At 39.3% G+C, this 17,241-nt stretch overlaps 1 protein-coding gene across 2 annotated transcripts in view; it reads right to left on the reverse strand.

The window, feature by feature from the left end:
• Nucleotides 1-17,241, reverse strand: part of rbfox3a (RNA binding fox-1 homolog 3a) — a gene marked incomplete at its 3' end in the record, with an annotated part of 283,492 nt that overhangs the window by 37,153 nt on the left and 229,098 nt on the right. For both annotated transcript variants that reach the window (XM_081392968.1, XM_081392967.1), the window contains exons 4-6: nt 11,040-11,288; nt 10,174-10,224; nt 1,013-1,159 (exon numbers count right to left, since the gene is read on the reverse strand). In XM_081392968.1, the coding sequence (XP_081249094.1) occupies nt 1,013-1,159; nt 10,174-10,224; nt 11,040-11,288 (447 nt within the window). The remainder of the gene's footprint in view (nt 1-1,012; nt 1,160-10,173; nt 10,225-11,039; nt 11,289-17,241) is intronic.

A 17,241-nucleotide genomic window follows, 5' to 3' on the forward strand; every position in this document is an offset into this window, starting at 1 on the left:
GTAGCTGCTCTCAGTTTAACAATACTTTTTGATTGAATACCCTTGTTTAAAAAAAAAGTTTTACTTATCCCTTGTCACATACTAAATACAGAAACTAAAGCTAATATAATGCAGTTAAATCATTTAGCACTTTATCATGATCTTTCTAGCCTTGGAGGGAAAAACTGAAAATTTTGAAAAACAAGAAAAACCGTAATAAAATACAATATTTGGCCTACACGCTAACTATAGAAGTTTAGTCTTTCATTTTTTTTTTATATCACATTAATTGCATGACATAAATTGGTCACAATTAATCACATACATCAGTATTTGCAAAGAAAAGCCTTACTTTTTGACATTACATTATGTAATGTCTCCAGATCCTTAACGGAATTAAAGAATAAATACTTGGAAAAAGTTAATTATTAAACTTTTTCTCCAATAATTGGTCTTAGCTATATAGTTAATAAATTAAACAAAATATTTATTGGTTTGTAAAATACTACTGGCAAAATGGATAATGTATACAGAATCTTTAACTACACATGGTCATATGAAATAAAGTCTTACAGTTAGTTCTATATGTGTCTATAGCTATATGTGTTTGATTCACTAAAAATAACTGATTCTAGTCCACTTCATTTAATTAAGTGGACTACACTGGTTGCACTGTATGTTTTTGATTCATAAAAAAAATGGCTCATACGATTCATTTCATCAGGAATAAGACTACACTGGTTACACATGCCTTTCATTTGTTGAAAAAAAAAAAAGGTCTTGTAAGATTAATTCATTCGGGAATTAATTGGGCTGCAACTCAAATTAAAAATGCCCTAGTTTAGTTATACTAATGCATTACTTTAGTGAAAAAAAAAGAAAGAAAAAACCCTCGGCTACAACCACAGTATCTAACCTGGTTTTACACTGATGCATGTAAGATCAAGGTCCTTGTCAAATTAAAACAGGATTGATGACCAGGCCTTCCTAAGAGACACAACCTGCTGCAATCTGGCTGAGGCCTGAGACTCACCCCGAACATTTGCCGGAGGTCTGGGTCACGGAAGCGGAAGGGAATGTTGGAGACGTGTAACCGTTTGGGCTGCTGCTTCTCCGAAGAGTCTGAGGGCTGGAGCTGAAGCTGCTGGGAGCCGTCTGTCTGTGCCACGTCGTCCACTTGCTGAAAGACACACAAGCACAGCTCTGTTAGTTCTTACCTCAAATGCTGTCACGGCCTGGAAAAAGTGCAGCGGGCAACGGTTACGGAAGGTGAGCCACTGGGTGAGCAGGGGGAGATCAGGGCATGCTGGTGGCATATTACAAATTCCCTCTGCTCTGCCAACATTTGTATGTGGCGGTGAAGATTAAGGAAGCTGTCAGGAAGTGTGGATACAGATTTAAAGAGAAAAAAACTCTGACATGGGGAGACCAGAGAATGCATTTACTGAGCAGCCGCCTATAAAGACCTGAGGGAGAACAGGAGAGGGAGAGAGAAAGTAAGCGTAAAGATGGTGTGCTCATCTGTCCATCATGTGGAGGAAATGGTAGTGACACAGCTGTGCTCAAGGATGGACTGCTGTCCGTGACACACATTTATCTTTCACCTCACAAGCCCTGATGCTCCAGCCTTCATCCCATTCTGACTATTTATCTCGCTGTCTTCTGAGCAGATGTCCTGTCATGCATGGTGTGCAATAATAAACCTGAATATGCTTCATGCAGTGGTGTTTCTACTGGAGATCAACCAATATTAACTGTCAGACATCACTGTGAAAGTCCAATATGAGAACCAAAATGTTTTTCCTTTTTCTTTGACAATATAACTAAATAAATAATCAGTACACTGTATATGCATTATTAATTTAATATCAACATGAATTTCAGTATTATAAATATTAATTTCATATATTTAATATTAAATACTATTTATGATTTATGACAATAAAATATTTTCATTTACAACTGTGCTGTTTTTGCATTCTCTATGCAGATTTTAGAAGACAATTTGTGGCGTGGATTAAACATACTATAGCTGGAAGAACAGCCGAAATATGCTTAAATATTTCATAAACAAACACAATATCCGTGAAAAATCAGTCTAGTTAATACAAACTTCTAAGAGAATTTATACACTGTAAATTCAATCATACCAAATATTATGAAACCATACAGAAAGAAATGCTATGAAATAATAAATCAATATCTATAAAGAAAAATATTATCTAACAAAATGCTCTTGAGGGAGGATCAGGTTAGTGCATAACTGAATTAATAATTAATCCAGATGTGATGCAATGGCTGACAGACTCCTCTGCGTTTAAAAGTTTGTCTTGTTTTTCAGCCATTCTGTTCAGACATGTTCAATGAAGGAAAAAGCATGGTGAGCGCAGCACCCGAGCGGCAGCCCTTCATGTTCATAATGAATTAGAAGAACATGGGAGCACAGATGAAGAGATGATGTCAGCTAAACTTCCCTCAGCTTAGCAGGATCAATGAGAGAGAAGTGCTGAAGGCAGCTACATTTGGCTGGGCCCATAGACAGCTGTATACTAGAGCTGACTCGCGCTGTAGCGAGACAGAGAGAAAGGAAGAAAAACTAAGAAAAAAAGAAAGAACAAAAGATAGCTTGTTGCTATGTGGTTGCTAGGGTGTTCTGCTGGGTTGCTAGGTGGTTACTTCCTGGCCTAAAACAGTGCAACCCAAAGTCTCTGTGGCCACGCTCACACAACAACAGAATACGGTTGTCAGTTCTGTATTTGTTTCTTTAATACACTTACGTTCACACACGGTTCAGTTTATAGGAGTGACAAATGCATTCTATAACAGATTTCACACCGGTAAATTTTCATGACTCGCAACTGCATTCTCAGAAAACCCGCGGTGTGTGAACGGAACCGGACTCGGACTGGGACTGGCTGTCTGCCACGTCATACAGTGCGAGAGAGCCACTCAACGCGTGCAGGATTTATGTGTGGTTTTGGTAACTTACAGGTAATGTGTCATCTGAAGGTTTTAGATCCAGTCAAAAGGGACTTTAAGCAACAGCGGCCTCTTTACTGGAGCTGTTCCCGTCAGTTTTGAGTTCTACGCGCCACTCAAATGATCCGCTCTCCATCGAGATATAAAAGCCTCTATCAGTTAATGGAGATTTGACAGATGAACTTGCGGCTCTATTGGACTCTTGTCGTGTCAAAAGTGAGGGAAAGTTACTGGTAAGGGAAAACGAGCTTGACTCCTGTTGCACATTCATACAGACAGTGTTCGAAATGCTATACTGTAAGTTGCTGAGTGAATGGGACATTTACAGGACACCTGTAAATAAATGCAATTGTCAATCCCAAAAAACTGACAGTGTGAACATAGCCTATTAGAAACGGATTGGGGTCCTACAGGCTGAGCCTATGGGATATTTGTGCCTTTTACATCATCTGCCAGGTGAAAATTGGACAAAAATGTCACTTAGAAAAGTAAAGCTGCATGCTTTGAGGCATCATGTCCACAGCACAAACAGTGAGGAATATGTTTATAATAAAACCCCTAACCCTTAGTATAAACAATAGTAGCAGACTTACATTAAATACTTCAATGGAGTATGACACGCTAGATATGGTGACATGGCTAGGGTTTTGGCTAAGCCCAAAACGGGCCAGAAAATAGACCTACATTTTTCAAACTTGGATTTTGCCCCATAAAATGAGCTCAAATGAATTCTGAATTCAGAGAAGAGATAAAAAACTGATGAATAAAAGCTTGTTCACGCATGATGTCCGGGGATCCTATTGAATTGGTTTGGCAATCATTTTTGGTAGTACTCAGATTTAACTGTACATTTCTAAGCATGTTTTACTTGTATTTCACGTACACAGTTAATTATAATAAGTGGGCAGGACAAATTCCCCCTCATTAAGCACAAAACACACAAGAGATATGAATCATAGAAGACAGCAATATATCAAGTATTAGGTAATGAAGATATAATGAGATATCTATCACTCCATCCCTTTTCGCTCGCACCCTGACAGAGAAAAATAGAGGAAAAAGGCGAAGTAAATGCAATTATGTAGACACAGCTAAGAACATAATACTAACTCAAATGCAAAAGATTTGGACCTGCAAGGTGTTCATTTTTCCACTCATTACCGAGAGAAGGTGAAAAATGGCATGATAAAATATCAGATGAAATGAGATTTTAAAGTTTAACTCGCTGAAGAATATCATTATTGCAGAGGACATATGTCTTTACAGGGGAAATTACACTAGTTACATGACAGAAGCAACTTTACAATTCTATGGGTCTTGCAGATTTATCTTTTTCGCTATTAACAGAATTTTTTTTAACAAGTAGATAAACATCTTTACATCTTATATGCTTATTTAATATTTGTTCAACCAACCTTACTGAAAGAAAAAAAGATTAATTTTAACCTTACAGTGGCTACAACATGCCTAGCTTTACCAAAGGCAATTTTTAAGGGAAAACAAACACAAAGCTAAGAGTAAATGTTTTCCTGTTAAAGGACGACGCTCCAAACTAATTAATGTATCATATGCACAATCACAGAGCCACACAGCAAAGCTGGATTATGGTGGTCCAACACAAACTATTGCCTCAAACTAAACTAAAATAAAGACACAGGAGCTGTCTTTGTGGCTTAAAGGTATAGTTCACCCAAAAATGAAAATTGTCATAATTTAATCACCCTTAAGTCCAAGTTCCAAACCTGTTTGATATTCTTCTGCAGGAAAATGTTGTTTTGAAAAAGGTCTCAGTCCATACAATGCCATACAAAGTATTTGTTTTAGACCCCATTGATTTTCATTGTATGGACAAAAACAATTAAAATATAGTTCAACATATCTTCTTTTGTGCTTTGAAAAAGAAAGAGAGTCGTACAGGTTTGTAATGACATGAGGGTGAGTAAATGATGACAGAATATTCATTTTTTTTGTTGAACCATCACTTTAATTTGGCCAGACTGAACTTTTCTCCCTTATTAATGTACATTTATTTTGTATTTAAAAGTAGTTCCATTAGCCAGTCAACTAGTCCCGGTGCTCTCTATGAATGATGTGCTCAAATATTGCCAAACATACACCCTAATACAAGTCACATGGTCAGTCGGTATTATTTGGGAACGATGAACGGGACAGGACTGGACTAGTTGTCTGCCAAGCCACACAGTGCGAGTGAGCTACTCTGAGCTGCACAAACGCGCGTTTACCGAGTGTTGCGTGGTCATAATAGTTTGACCATTCACATGGTCAATCAGTCTTATTTGGGAATGATGAAGGTAAGTTTGAACTCTTGCTACAGGTTATACAGCATAACAACAGCAAAACCTCTGAACCATTAAATGTCGAGGGTCACCAACTTCTGCTTTTTCCATCTGACAACTTCCTCATCTTCTCTAATGCACAGACTCTCCCAATGGGCTCTCCAGGGTCTCCGTGAGAGGACACCGTGTTTACCAGCACAATGGCACTATCAATCATCGCAGCTATTTAGACAGTCAAGCCCTGTTAAGATAAAGCACACGGGTCGGCTCTGGATCCACACAGCCTGTCGTCCTGCCCCTTGTGTATGCAGCCTGAGGTCGGCGAGCAGTGGAGGCCCGTAGCCCCTGCCTGATGGTGGTAGATGGAAAGCCGAGCAGATGGATGGGCAAGCGGAGGTGCAATTACCCCCTGGTGCCCCCGCTCCCTGGGCTGCACCTCTTCCCGCTCCCTCATCCTCATCCATCACGCCGGTGCCATCGGTCATTCACATGCTCTGTCTGCAGTCGCTCTGGAGAGAGCCGAGCTATCTATCATGTCTAACAGGTGAGCGGTGCGAAGGCGCGGACTCGCCCATTACCGACCGGCGGAGCGTGGCCTCTGAGAGCCTCCGATTCCTCGCTCTGCCCAACCAAGTGCTGGAGAGAAGGATGAGGGCTTTGATTTGCTTACTTTATGGGAACAAGTATTGACTAGGTCTTCTCAGATGTAAGTCATCATGCAGCAGCGAGTAACAGACAGTGATAAAAATGAAGAGAAATCACGGGGCTACTTCGCATTCATCTTGCACGCTTTGCTTAAAATGAGGACAATTGCATTGCCATAACAAGTGCTTTGTAAAACACACAGTCCGGCTCGCTCACTCTCGACTATAATGATATAATCTCTCTGGCTTTATTCGGAGCACTTCTCCTGCTCTTGAGCATGGCAGCTTGGAGTGCTCTTCTCTGGAGGACTTGACACCAGGCCAGGAGAGGGAGAGGAGAGGTACGCGTTCGAGACGCTGCACTCCAGGTTCGGATCTAATTATCTCATCGTCACTGCTAAGCAGCCATCTACAGGGGGTTCGTCAGCGCAATTTGCCTTTTAATTTGTGTTAATTGCATGTTAATTATATTGCAGCTAGCATGGGCTGCATCTGTCTCTTTCAGAGACAAGGTTTCAGAGGGCTTTGCTCTCCCAAGTTCCGCAGACGAGGTGAAAGTAATTAAAAGTGTTCGACGTTCGAGGCGGAGGCAAACTCACTGCTCACTCGGGTTGCATTCGGGCAACCTGCATTCGGGTCTCAGAAGGTGGATCCTGCCAAAAAAGCTAATAGTAAATCCATATGGGAGGATTTTACGGTCAGCTAAGAAAAGCTCCACAAATTAACCCCAAGTAGGTATATTAGCCCCTCTAAAGGTTTATGACAGCCAATTACTACAACTGAAGTCTGGAATGTTACACAACGTTCCATTTGCCAGGGTCTGGGATTAAGTATGCCAGATGATTTACTGAATGTCAAATGTGGACAATTTAGCGCTCTAACATGCTCTGTCCAGGACTTTTTTTAGTAAACATGCGTCATTTCAAGTTTCAATTGATTGTTCCCACATGCAACCTGAAAACAAATGCTAAATGTGTGAACTAAAAAAGAGGCTTTCAAAGCAGTCGGCCGCAAGGTGATGCTACAGAAAAATTAGACCATGTATTTTTAAGGCGATTTATTTACATTCATCAAATTTAGAACTTTAATATAAAAGCTATCTCATTCTGCTTTCTAAAGGCCAGTAAGAAATGATTAAATTAATTGCTATTATTTTAATTCTATTGACAAAACTAGTTTTAAACGGGAAGGAAATCCAACGTAATAAAATAAAAACATTCAAGTAATTAAAATAACATTTTAATATCTAACATTTTTGCTTTAGTAAAATGCCACACCTAATCATTTATACACAAAAAATATATAGCTTTCATTATAATAATATAATAATAATAATACATTTTATTTATAATGTGCTTGTCTTAAACCCATTATATATAGATCCCTCCAAAGGAGATCATCAATCTCCTCATTTGAGTTTTCTTGCTAGGTTCCAAATGCTGGACTACAATCATTCCATGCAGCCGATGCGCTTCATGTTTCCATTCCTGTTGTAGAGGAGCAACTTCCCTGCACTTCACGTTCCACAAGGAATGGAGCAGCCAAGCAGCACCAAGAAATAATTGCCTGAACATTATCATACACCACCACATTGGACCTAACATCCAAGCCCCCTTCTCTACCACAACGTCAGAGAAGGCTTGTGTTTGCACACATTCGTGTGTGCTTGTGTTAGTATGTGCAGTTGGGTGGGGAATGAGTCCTGCTAAATCGTTTCTATTGCCGCACTCATTCAGTGTTATCTGCAAATCACTTTCAAAGTGCTCAGCTCAGCACTTCCCCCTTCAGAATGCCCCTACAACCACATAATTGAAACTATCTGATTGGAAAGCTGCCAAGCAGGTAGATTACATCCGATTAGGGCCAAACCAGCGCTTCACTTAAAGGGATTAGCTTGAGCCGCTTTATATTTTTTTTGTTCTTCCACACTTCTGCTACCCTCCCCTCCGATCTCATCATCCCTGCCTCCCACTGAGATGCGAATACAAACCGTCACCTGTCACCTAGAAAGAAGACACTGGCCTTTCAGTCTTGTGCAAAGCTCTAATTAATTAGACGAGCTATAATCTGACTCGCAACAAGTTTAGCCGGTAACAAATATGGAGGCTTAAAGAGCGCATAGACCTGCAGTACTATTATCAATGGCACAGTAAAAACTACTCAGGGAAGGCCGCCAAGAATAAGTGCAGGAAATAATGGCATTCCCTTAATAACATAACATCACGCTTCTTTGAGCAGTACGGCTGTGTTTAAGCAAGTTGCAAATCACAGTTTAGACAATCCCACCCAAGGCAATATGACAGTCGTAGTGGAAAACTGTTAGCACGTACCCTAAAGAGAGGTAAGTAGTCTTTTATCGCCGAGTTCCGAGCATCTAGAGTCTGTGCTGTTGTGATGATGTGATCTGATATGTGATCTGATGTGATTACCGTCCACTCTCTGAGGTGTAGTGTTCCTTCTTTGCTAATGATTCTCCACAGGGAGAGAGAAAATAGGGAGAAAGGAAGAATTTCCCTGGTGGGTTTGGCCAGAATGACAGTTTAAGTACATCCTCCAATCGAGCTGTAGATTAGCCCATGCAGCCAGAGCTCAGGTGCCTTTACTGGGCCTGTCAGCATCGCTTCTCTGCGATCTGCTGAGCCTGGGATTATATCTCCTTCCTTTAAACCACACCACCTCAGAGCTTTACACATATCCCAATCAGAAAGAGAAAAAGATTACATTTTTCATCCGTTCTCCCCCCCCACCCCCCAAGGCCAGGAAGACCTTGTACTTCTTTTTGCATTGAAGAAAAGGTGTATGCTCTTTAATTTCTCTTTCCCACCCTTCTCTAATGCCCTTTCTCTGGTTGTCTAAAATGTTCTACATTTCCTGTGAATATAGTGACTATATCTGATGCTCAAGTATTTTTACAAGGACCACAGTATAGGGGTCTTGTAAAGAATGATTCTCACGCCCTGAAACCAGCCCTTTATATAAAATCTAATAAAATCTAAGGGCTAAAATAAAAAAATAAAAAGACTCTCAGGGAATCATCTGTCCTTTTTTCCTGCATTTCCTCCAAGTGTAAGTGTATGTGTTAATCAAAGGCCTATAGGAACCAAGAAAGGGTAGAGCAACTTACCCACGGGACCGGGTCTAAGGACAGTCTCTCCTCTCAGAGTTTCTTTTATTTCATCATGTGCTTGTCATATGCTCAGATAGAGCACTCGTTAAGTGGTCCATTGAGACGTTTGTGATATTGTTAGCCATGGTAAATGGCTCCATGGGGTTTAAGATATGGAGCCATGTGATATCCATGGCTTAAAGCTTAATAAAATGGAGGGAGAAAGCAGAAGAACTCTTTAAATGGAGAAGGATGGTTTTTCTCTAAATGTCTCTTATTTTGTCCTGTCCTTTTATCTTTATAGTTCTTTTCATTTTGAACTCTTCTATTTCCTAGCCCCAATTTCTCTTTATCTGAATGCAGAAATGTTAAAAATGGGATGTTGTGATTTTGTTCCTTATATGACTCAATTCCGGAGAAGAAAAACTGCAGATAAACAGAAAAACTACAGATAATCATCTAATGGTATATTTCCCATTGAGGTAAAGAAGACTTTCAAGCTGCAACAGTTTCCTTTAGTAGACATTTTGTATATCTTGATCTGATCACTTACATCAACAAGCATTAGACAATTTTATTAAATCAAGTATTAAGTTGCACTTCCTAATAAAAAAAAAAGTTTCAGCCAACCAGGGTTAATATTGTTAACTAACACTTAAACTGTTAAAAACATTTACATAAACAGCTCCTCTTACATGTGGTGTCCCTCAAGGCTCTATTTCTGCTCCAATTTTATTCTCCTTGTATATGCTTCCTTTGTGTTAAAAACATGGTATCTCTTTTCATTGTTATGCTGACGATACCCAAATCTATCTGCCCCTGGGATCTAATGAGAGGGGTTTGGATACTCTGTTGGCTTGTCTCGCTGATGTAAAGGCCTGGATGTCCTTAAATTTTCTTCTCCTCAATGAAGGCAAAACTGAGATTATAGTTTTTGAATCCTCAGAAGCTGTTAGCTCACCTTGTTTAAACTTTGGTCATTTGTTTTCATTTGTTAAACCATTAGTGAAGAATTTGGGTCTGTTCTTTGATAGTGCTCTTCAATGTGACAAACCTTCGAGTCCAAGCTAAGGTAAAATAATTTCTTGCTAAGGACTTTGAAAAGGTGATTCATGCTTTTATTTCAACAGGACTTGATAATTGTAATTCAATTTATATGGATATTTACCAAGCATCTCTGGCCCATCTGCAAATGGTACAGAATGCAGCTGCCAGGCTCCTATAGGTGGAAATGAGAGCACATTACTTGATTTTAAAGTGTTGTTACTGGACTTTAAATCCTTGAACAGAGTTGCACCTGCATACATTTCTGAGCTAGTATCTGTTCCCAATCCAGTAGGGTCTCTAAGTTTATACAACCAGAGACTTCTACCAGTAAATGTTCCTTCTACACTAAATGATTTTAAAGTACTCAAAACATACACATTTTCTCTGGCTTTTAATCATACCTTATTTGTATAGTTTCTGGTCTTGTTTGTGATTGTAATCTGTTATGTGGTATATGGTTTTAATGTTGTGGTTATTTGACAATGTACAGCACTTTGGTCAACAATCAATGCTTTTAATGGTGCTATATAAATATAAAGTTGACATTAACATTTGTGTTCATTGAAATTAAATAAAACAAAATAAAAATATTAGATGGGGAGGGGAACTAAAATTAGAAATGTTGCCTTGGCAAGTAACTGAAATTAGTTGTGATGATAAGTTGAAGCACTAACATGGCTAATTGGAAATAAATAAAAACTTAAACTGAACCAAAAATTCAACCTAAACATTAAAGTAATAATAATAAAAAAAATAAAAAAATAAAAAAATACTAAAATACAAAAATACTAAAATTAATACTAAATTTACAAATAATTATAAAATTAAAATGAAAACAAAATATAAAAATAAATCAAATTAAAAATATTATTAAAAACTATAACAGTATATAAAGCCAACTAGAGCATTTTATTTACTTGTAAAAGGATTTTTTACTAGAATTTAGAAATAAAATCAAATAAAAATGATGCTGCTAATAGTACTCACTGGTATGCTGCTAGTCCCTGTAAGGGAAGGCGTGCTGCTGTCAGTGCCAGGTGGCTCGCTGTGTGTCTGTGTGGGTGTGTAGATAGTGAGGGCTGCAGCGTGCTCAGGGACCGGACTGGGCCCCGTGTAGTCCTGCCCAGGGTGGGTGTATTCGCCAGGCAACCCGTTCTGAGGTGGAGGGGGAGGATACTGCGCTGGGGCGTACGGCTGAGCCATGGCTTCTGGGGGAGCTGGGGCCTCCTGGTTACCCTGGAAAGACAGAAAAAGAGAGATTCTATCAGTTTTACTCTTACGTATCTCATACTAATCCAGTTTCTCTGGCTGTTGAAGGAACAATGCCTGCAATGAGACGTGACAAAAGCGATCATCGCCCTGTATGTCTGGGTTGTGATGATAACATGATAGGAGAGAATGAGACCTTATTCCATGATAATGGCAGAACAACTTCTAGGACAACTACTGTACCTGACAACCTGAATCATACATGATAAGCCTTAGATATTAACACCATTTATAGTGATAAAATCCAAGAACTGATACGAATCCCTGTTCCTGTTGCCGAGACAAATTGCTCCCAACCCTTTTTCACCATTATTAGTGAGACACACTAATATTCGCCTTTACTATTCTTCGAAATATATAATTTACTTATCTTCATGTTGTTCCAAATCTGTTAAATGTTAAAGAAGAAATTGTTAAGAATGTTCACACAGCTATTTTACAGCAACAGTTCATAGCGGCTACATCTGTCCAGCTCCAAAAGTTACCGGACAACAGAGTAAACAGAAAAGCACCATAAAAGTAGTCCAAATGAATTGTGCGCTGTGTTCAAAGTTATCTAAAGCCATTCAATAGATTATTTGAGGATTTTAATAACAACAAAGGTTGTTATTTGCTTTGCTCTGACCGACTCACTGAATCAGTGAGTTGAACTTCAGAATCAGATTTGTGAATGACTAATTCTTTTGAGACCGTTCTTTTATATAATTTGGACTGACTCTGTTCTCAAGTTCAGCTCAGTCAATAATCCTCACTGAAGAGCATGCTTGTTTATCAGTGAATTTCTCCATTCCTCACACAAACAAAAGCTAAGTCACATGACTTCTTTTACGGTGCTTTTATGGAGATTTTTGGAACTTGACAGATGTGGTGATGAACTGTCACTGTAATGAAAAACTAAACAGAAAATAAATACAACAGCATACAAGTTTGCAACAGCATGAGGGTTAGTAAATGATGACAGAATTTTAATATTTGGTTGGACTGTTCCTTCAAGTGAAGCTGAGGAATGATTTTTCTTTGTCTTATCTGAGACGCGTGGGGTCCCGGCTGCTGAAGGGCTCTGTCTGGGCCCTATCATATCAGCTCTCAGAGAACATTAGAGGACTGCTTGATCATTACAAGGCAACAAACTTACTTTATAGAGCAGCGCTCGATAGATTTGCAGCCCGAGCGACAGGGTTCTAAATTGCTCTCTTGGCAAGCAGCATGTGCGAGATCAATTAACTGATAAATTTTTGATTATAACCTTTGATTTAAATTACAGGTTTCTAATACAAGCTGCTGTTTCCCCCCTTTCACTGCCTTTCTGGTATTTTCCCTCATATTCACCTCCCTCTGTTTCACTCATTCAGTCTCACTTAACGCTTTCTCCCGCTCTCTGTCTCCACGCTGGAATTAAATGAGTATCTACCCCCTCATTTAGGTCTGAAGAGGTGTCTTTCTTTCGCTCTGTGTATCAGCATGTAAATGAATGTGCTTTTTCTTTCTTCACATCCATTTCTCTCCAATGAAGAGGATGCAAATGAGATTCTTTACTCTGTTGCTTTCCCATTGGTTTTGAGTCACCGAAGAACACGATGTTTTTTAATCTTATCAGCGAACATTAGGATTGTGACGGCGCTTAATTTTTCTCTCTATGTCCGACAGGTGTCATCATTTGTGCTGGAGGAGACTGACTTTGTGAAATGTTTTTTATTTCCTGTTGAAGTTTGGAAGGAACATTAAGAAGAGATAGTAATGTTTTTAGAAGTTAAAGTAATATGCTATTAAAATAAAACAATATAACAATTTAAAAAATAATATTTCATATAAAAAAACGTGCTACTGCAACAGACATGGACTAAAAGTCTTAAAAAAACTCCACTTTTTATTTCATTTGGGTCTGTAAACTAGTGTTTATGTGCATGAAAGTGTGTTACATTGATACTACAGATGGTCAGATGGCTTATTTTAGGGAGTGTGTGCGTTGTGAGATGATGAGAAGTACTCATTTGGACAGAATGCAGGTGTGTTAGTGTGTTGACGTTCAATGGCTAATCTCTCTGGTAGTGCACTGTGTGTGCGTGTTTGTAATGACAGATGACCTGGCTAATCTCAATGGTAAAACACTGATGTGTGTGTGTGTGTGTGTGTGATGACAGATGAGGGCTACTCTCTAGGGCAGAGTGCTGTTGTCAGCACAGGTGCAACTGGGTCATCAGTACAATATACGTGTGTGTTTCTGTAAATGTGTGTTTGTGTGCTGTACTGTACCTGTCTGAATCTTGCTATATAAAAGCTGCTTACCCCCAGGGACTCATATCAACGTATTAATCTTACACAAATTTAGAACCCTTGGAGTTTGAACTCGTCCTGAGAGCTCATGGCAAAGAGAGGCAATAACAGTTCCTTTAACCAACTTTTGGGTAATGGGATCTCTGTTACACTCACTTACTCTGCCTGCTCCTTAATTAATCAAAATCTGATAAGCTTAAAAAAAAAAAAAAAAACACCAGGCACCCCTGGACACAAACGACTTCTTGTTTGGAACCACATAATAAGTTGAGCAAACAATAACATACTTGAATCTGATTTGAATTTAGAAAACAAAATGCAGAATTGCATTCAAATTTAATGAAGTAGAATTAAAATGAACTTCCAAGAAACACACTCCTACATGTCTAATTTCTAACAAGAAAAAAAAAAAAAAAAAAAAAAAAAAACAAAGTTAAAAATTTAAATAGACAAACAGATCAAATAATTAAATTGTGAAATCTGAATGCAATGTTTTTATAAAAATACAATTAGCCTATTTAAATGTAGATAAAGTATTAAAAATAATATATTACAATACTATTTTATTATTAAAATAAGATAAAATTGTCAGCATATATTTTAGTATACAATATATATTAGTATATAAGATAATATATTAAAAGATTCATATATTGAAAATGATTCAAATGAAACATAATACATAAATCTCTGTTGCTTGTGAGCTGTTGGCTCTCGAGGCTCTCGATATCCCAATCCCATTCCCTCAACTTTGCTGTCTTTCTCAATTGTCCTTTAATATGGGCTAAAAAGGCCATAAATAAAATTACAAAAAGAGAAAATCTCAGCAGAATTTTGCTTCCTCCGCCTTTTCAGCCGCTGTCCATTACAGAAGGCCAATGAAGAGCCGTAGGAAACACAGAGCCTTTCTTTCCCATTTCTGCTTGATTGTTATTAACCTTTTTTCACTGACTAAGCAGCATTAGGCGGCAGCAGCAGCAGCTTTGGCCAGGGAGGGTTGCAGTTTAATAGAAGTGGGGAGAAATGCATTAATGTAAATGTAGTGGAAACAATGAGAGGCCCGGCCATTGACATGTTGGCAAACAAATGAGGCTGTCCTCACAATTAGAGTCAATGCTCCATTATCCAAATGAAAAAAGCACTCTTCCGTGGCCGAACGCCGATGGACAGGCATGGAGGGGTGAGAAGAGAAGGAATGGGTAATAAGGAAACTGGGGAATTTTATTACTTCTCAGTTCTTTCTATCTGTTTGCACTTCCTTACAATTGTCTCGAAGTTCCAGGAGCTCAACCCGAGACCCTGACGCAACGTGCAGCCCCATTTTGATGAAGCGTACAGTTTGATACACAAACACACATGCCCGTACATGCAACTCCAGTTATGTGGGGCGCCGAACTAAGTTTTGACAAGTGAGGGTGTTCTATTGATTTGATGTGGAAGTCTGTCTCTCTCGGTATACGTGTTCGTACATCTAGCTCGGCATCTTGTTCTTTTATCCCCCTCCTCAAGTTGCACCATCCAGGGCGAGTCTTACTCTTTCCTAGTCAGACAGAGGGAAAATGAGCGAGGCAGCCATAGCCTGGGGTGGATATTGTAATTCACTAAAACATTAAGCAGTATTGATGCAGCCCCCCCATCTCAAAGCACCGATGGGGGTGTGGTCTGTCCATCGGCATGAAAAACAGTACATAAGCCTGACAGGGAGGGGTGGCCTCCGCTCCATCATGGGGTCTGGGCAGAAAGCAAGGTGGGGGGATTCAGTTGAGGTGCTCGCACGCTCAAAGTCTTCCGGAAATGGCTTTCGCTTGAAATCACCTTATTATTGCCGTGTGCAGAGAGCTAAATGGACGAGTAAGCCACATTTTCCAAAGATAAGATGAAGGATAGAGAGCGGCTTCCTTTGCATCTGGTGGGCTATGAGGCGGATGAAACAGTCAGTAATCCAGCCTCACATTTTTCGACGCGTTTCTTTCCGGCTCTTGCACCTGCAAACATGATAATGTGCTTTATTTTCTCCGTCCTACACCTGTGCTGAAGGTGTTTGGTCTCTAAACCCGCCTGACCTCTGTTTTCTTGTTGTTTTTATGTGCATTATGTTTTTTTGTTTTTTTTTATAGAAGGTTAAGCGAAAATGACCTAAGAGAGCTGACGCCCAATTAGCTCCCATTAGATCCGCCTGCGGTCACAGAGAGCTTGAGTGATGACCTGAGCTTGTACCGTACTCCACCACAGACGCCGAGTGGATATGCTGTAAAACTGAACCTTTGGGACTGTCCGTCATCGCAGCGGTCAGAGAGTGACCACTACATGATGTGAGGTTACCGAGAGATGAGAGAGACAGATGAGAGAGAAAAGTTGTGCTGAAATGTCTGAAGTCAGTTGAAAGAGTTCCTCAGAACTCTCTCAGTCAATTGAGAAGCCTTTTAAATTCTAATGGAATTCCTGCTAACAGGATGCAGAATTATAATTCCAATTTAAAGAATGAAAGAAAATCATACAGTAACAGACAACTTTTATTATTTTAATAATAAAAAAAGTCTTTAATGATCTTATAATGAATTATCACATAAGGATTTTTTTTTTAACTAGGACAGGAAATGTGATTTATTTTTTTAAACAGACAGAGACATAGATTCTTTTCTAAACAACTGAATTTCTTTTAATTTCAATTTAGTGAATTCCTATTTCTGTCATTCCAATTCAAATTGTTCAAATTACAATATAAAGAGCAAATTCAGATTTTTGTCCAACTCTACTGTTACATTACATTACATCACATCTACTGTACAGAGTTCAGCACCACGGACAGCTCCCATGCTGCACTGGCTGAAGGGAAACACAGAAGCTTGCTGTAACATCATAGATCTGACCTCTCTGCGTCTCTTCACACATTTAATAACACTACAGAAGTCTACACACTGAATTACACAAATCCTGAGATTATTTCAAATGTCCATCACTGTTATGAAAGTGTCAAACCACACAGGAAATACATCCAGGCTTCATATAGAGGAAACAAACCATTCATCCTTCATCTTACATGGGTAGACTGAGAGTCTGAGCTGAGCAGAGAACTATGCAGGGCCGTGGAGCGGAGAAAAATCACTTGCTATGTGGTTTTGTTTTTGATAAACTTAAATCAGAAATTGATATTTAATACAGCCCTCCACTGCGGCGGCTTTTATTTAATCAGTGCCCTTTTCACATCGTTCTGTAGAATGAGACCTCGATAGCTTATAAATGTGGAAGACAGAAATGAGAAGAGTGAGCTTTAGAGAGAACCGAAGGAGGAGAGAGAAAGATCTCCATCAATATGACTGAGACCATGCCAAACTAAAAACATCCCTCGATCCTTGTCGTCAAATTGCTCCGGTAAATGATTTCTGCGATGAGCTAAATGGTATTATCCACCCCCAACCTCTATTCCTCCACCCTCCGCCAGCCTTAGAGCCCCAGCCGATGCTCGCTAAATTAATTTATTTCCTTCCCAATGGGGAGAGTAAGTGGGGCATCCTAGTCATTCAAGCCAAGATTTAACCCTCAGCCTCACTACCGGGACCACGGCAGCCACTCCACAGGTTGCAAGATGGATGGATATCAAGATTGCCAAGAACTCAAGACCTTTCATCAGTTTCAAAGGGAGGAC

The sequence above is a fragment of the Scardinius erythrophthalmus genome (genome assembly GCF_964197995.2).
Source record: "Scardinius erythrophthalmus genome assembly, chromosome: 18".
Lineage (NCBI taxonomy): Eukaryota > Metazoa > Chordata > Actinopteri > Cypriniformes > Leuciscidae > Scardinius > Scardinius erythrophthalmus.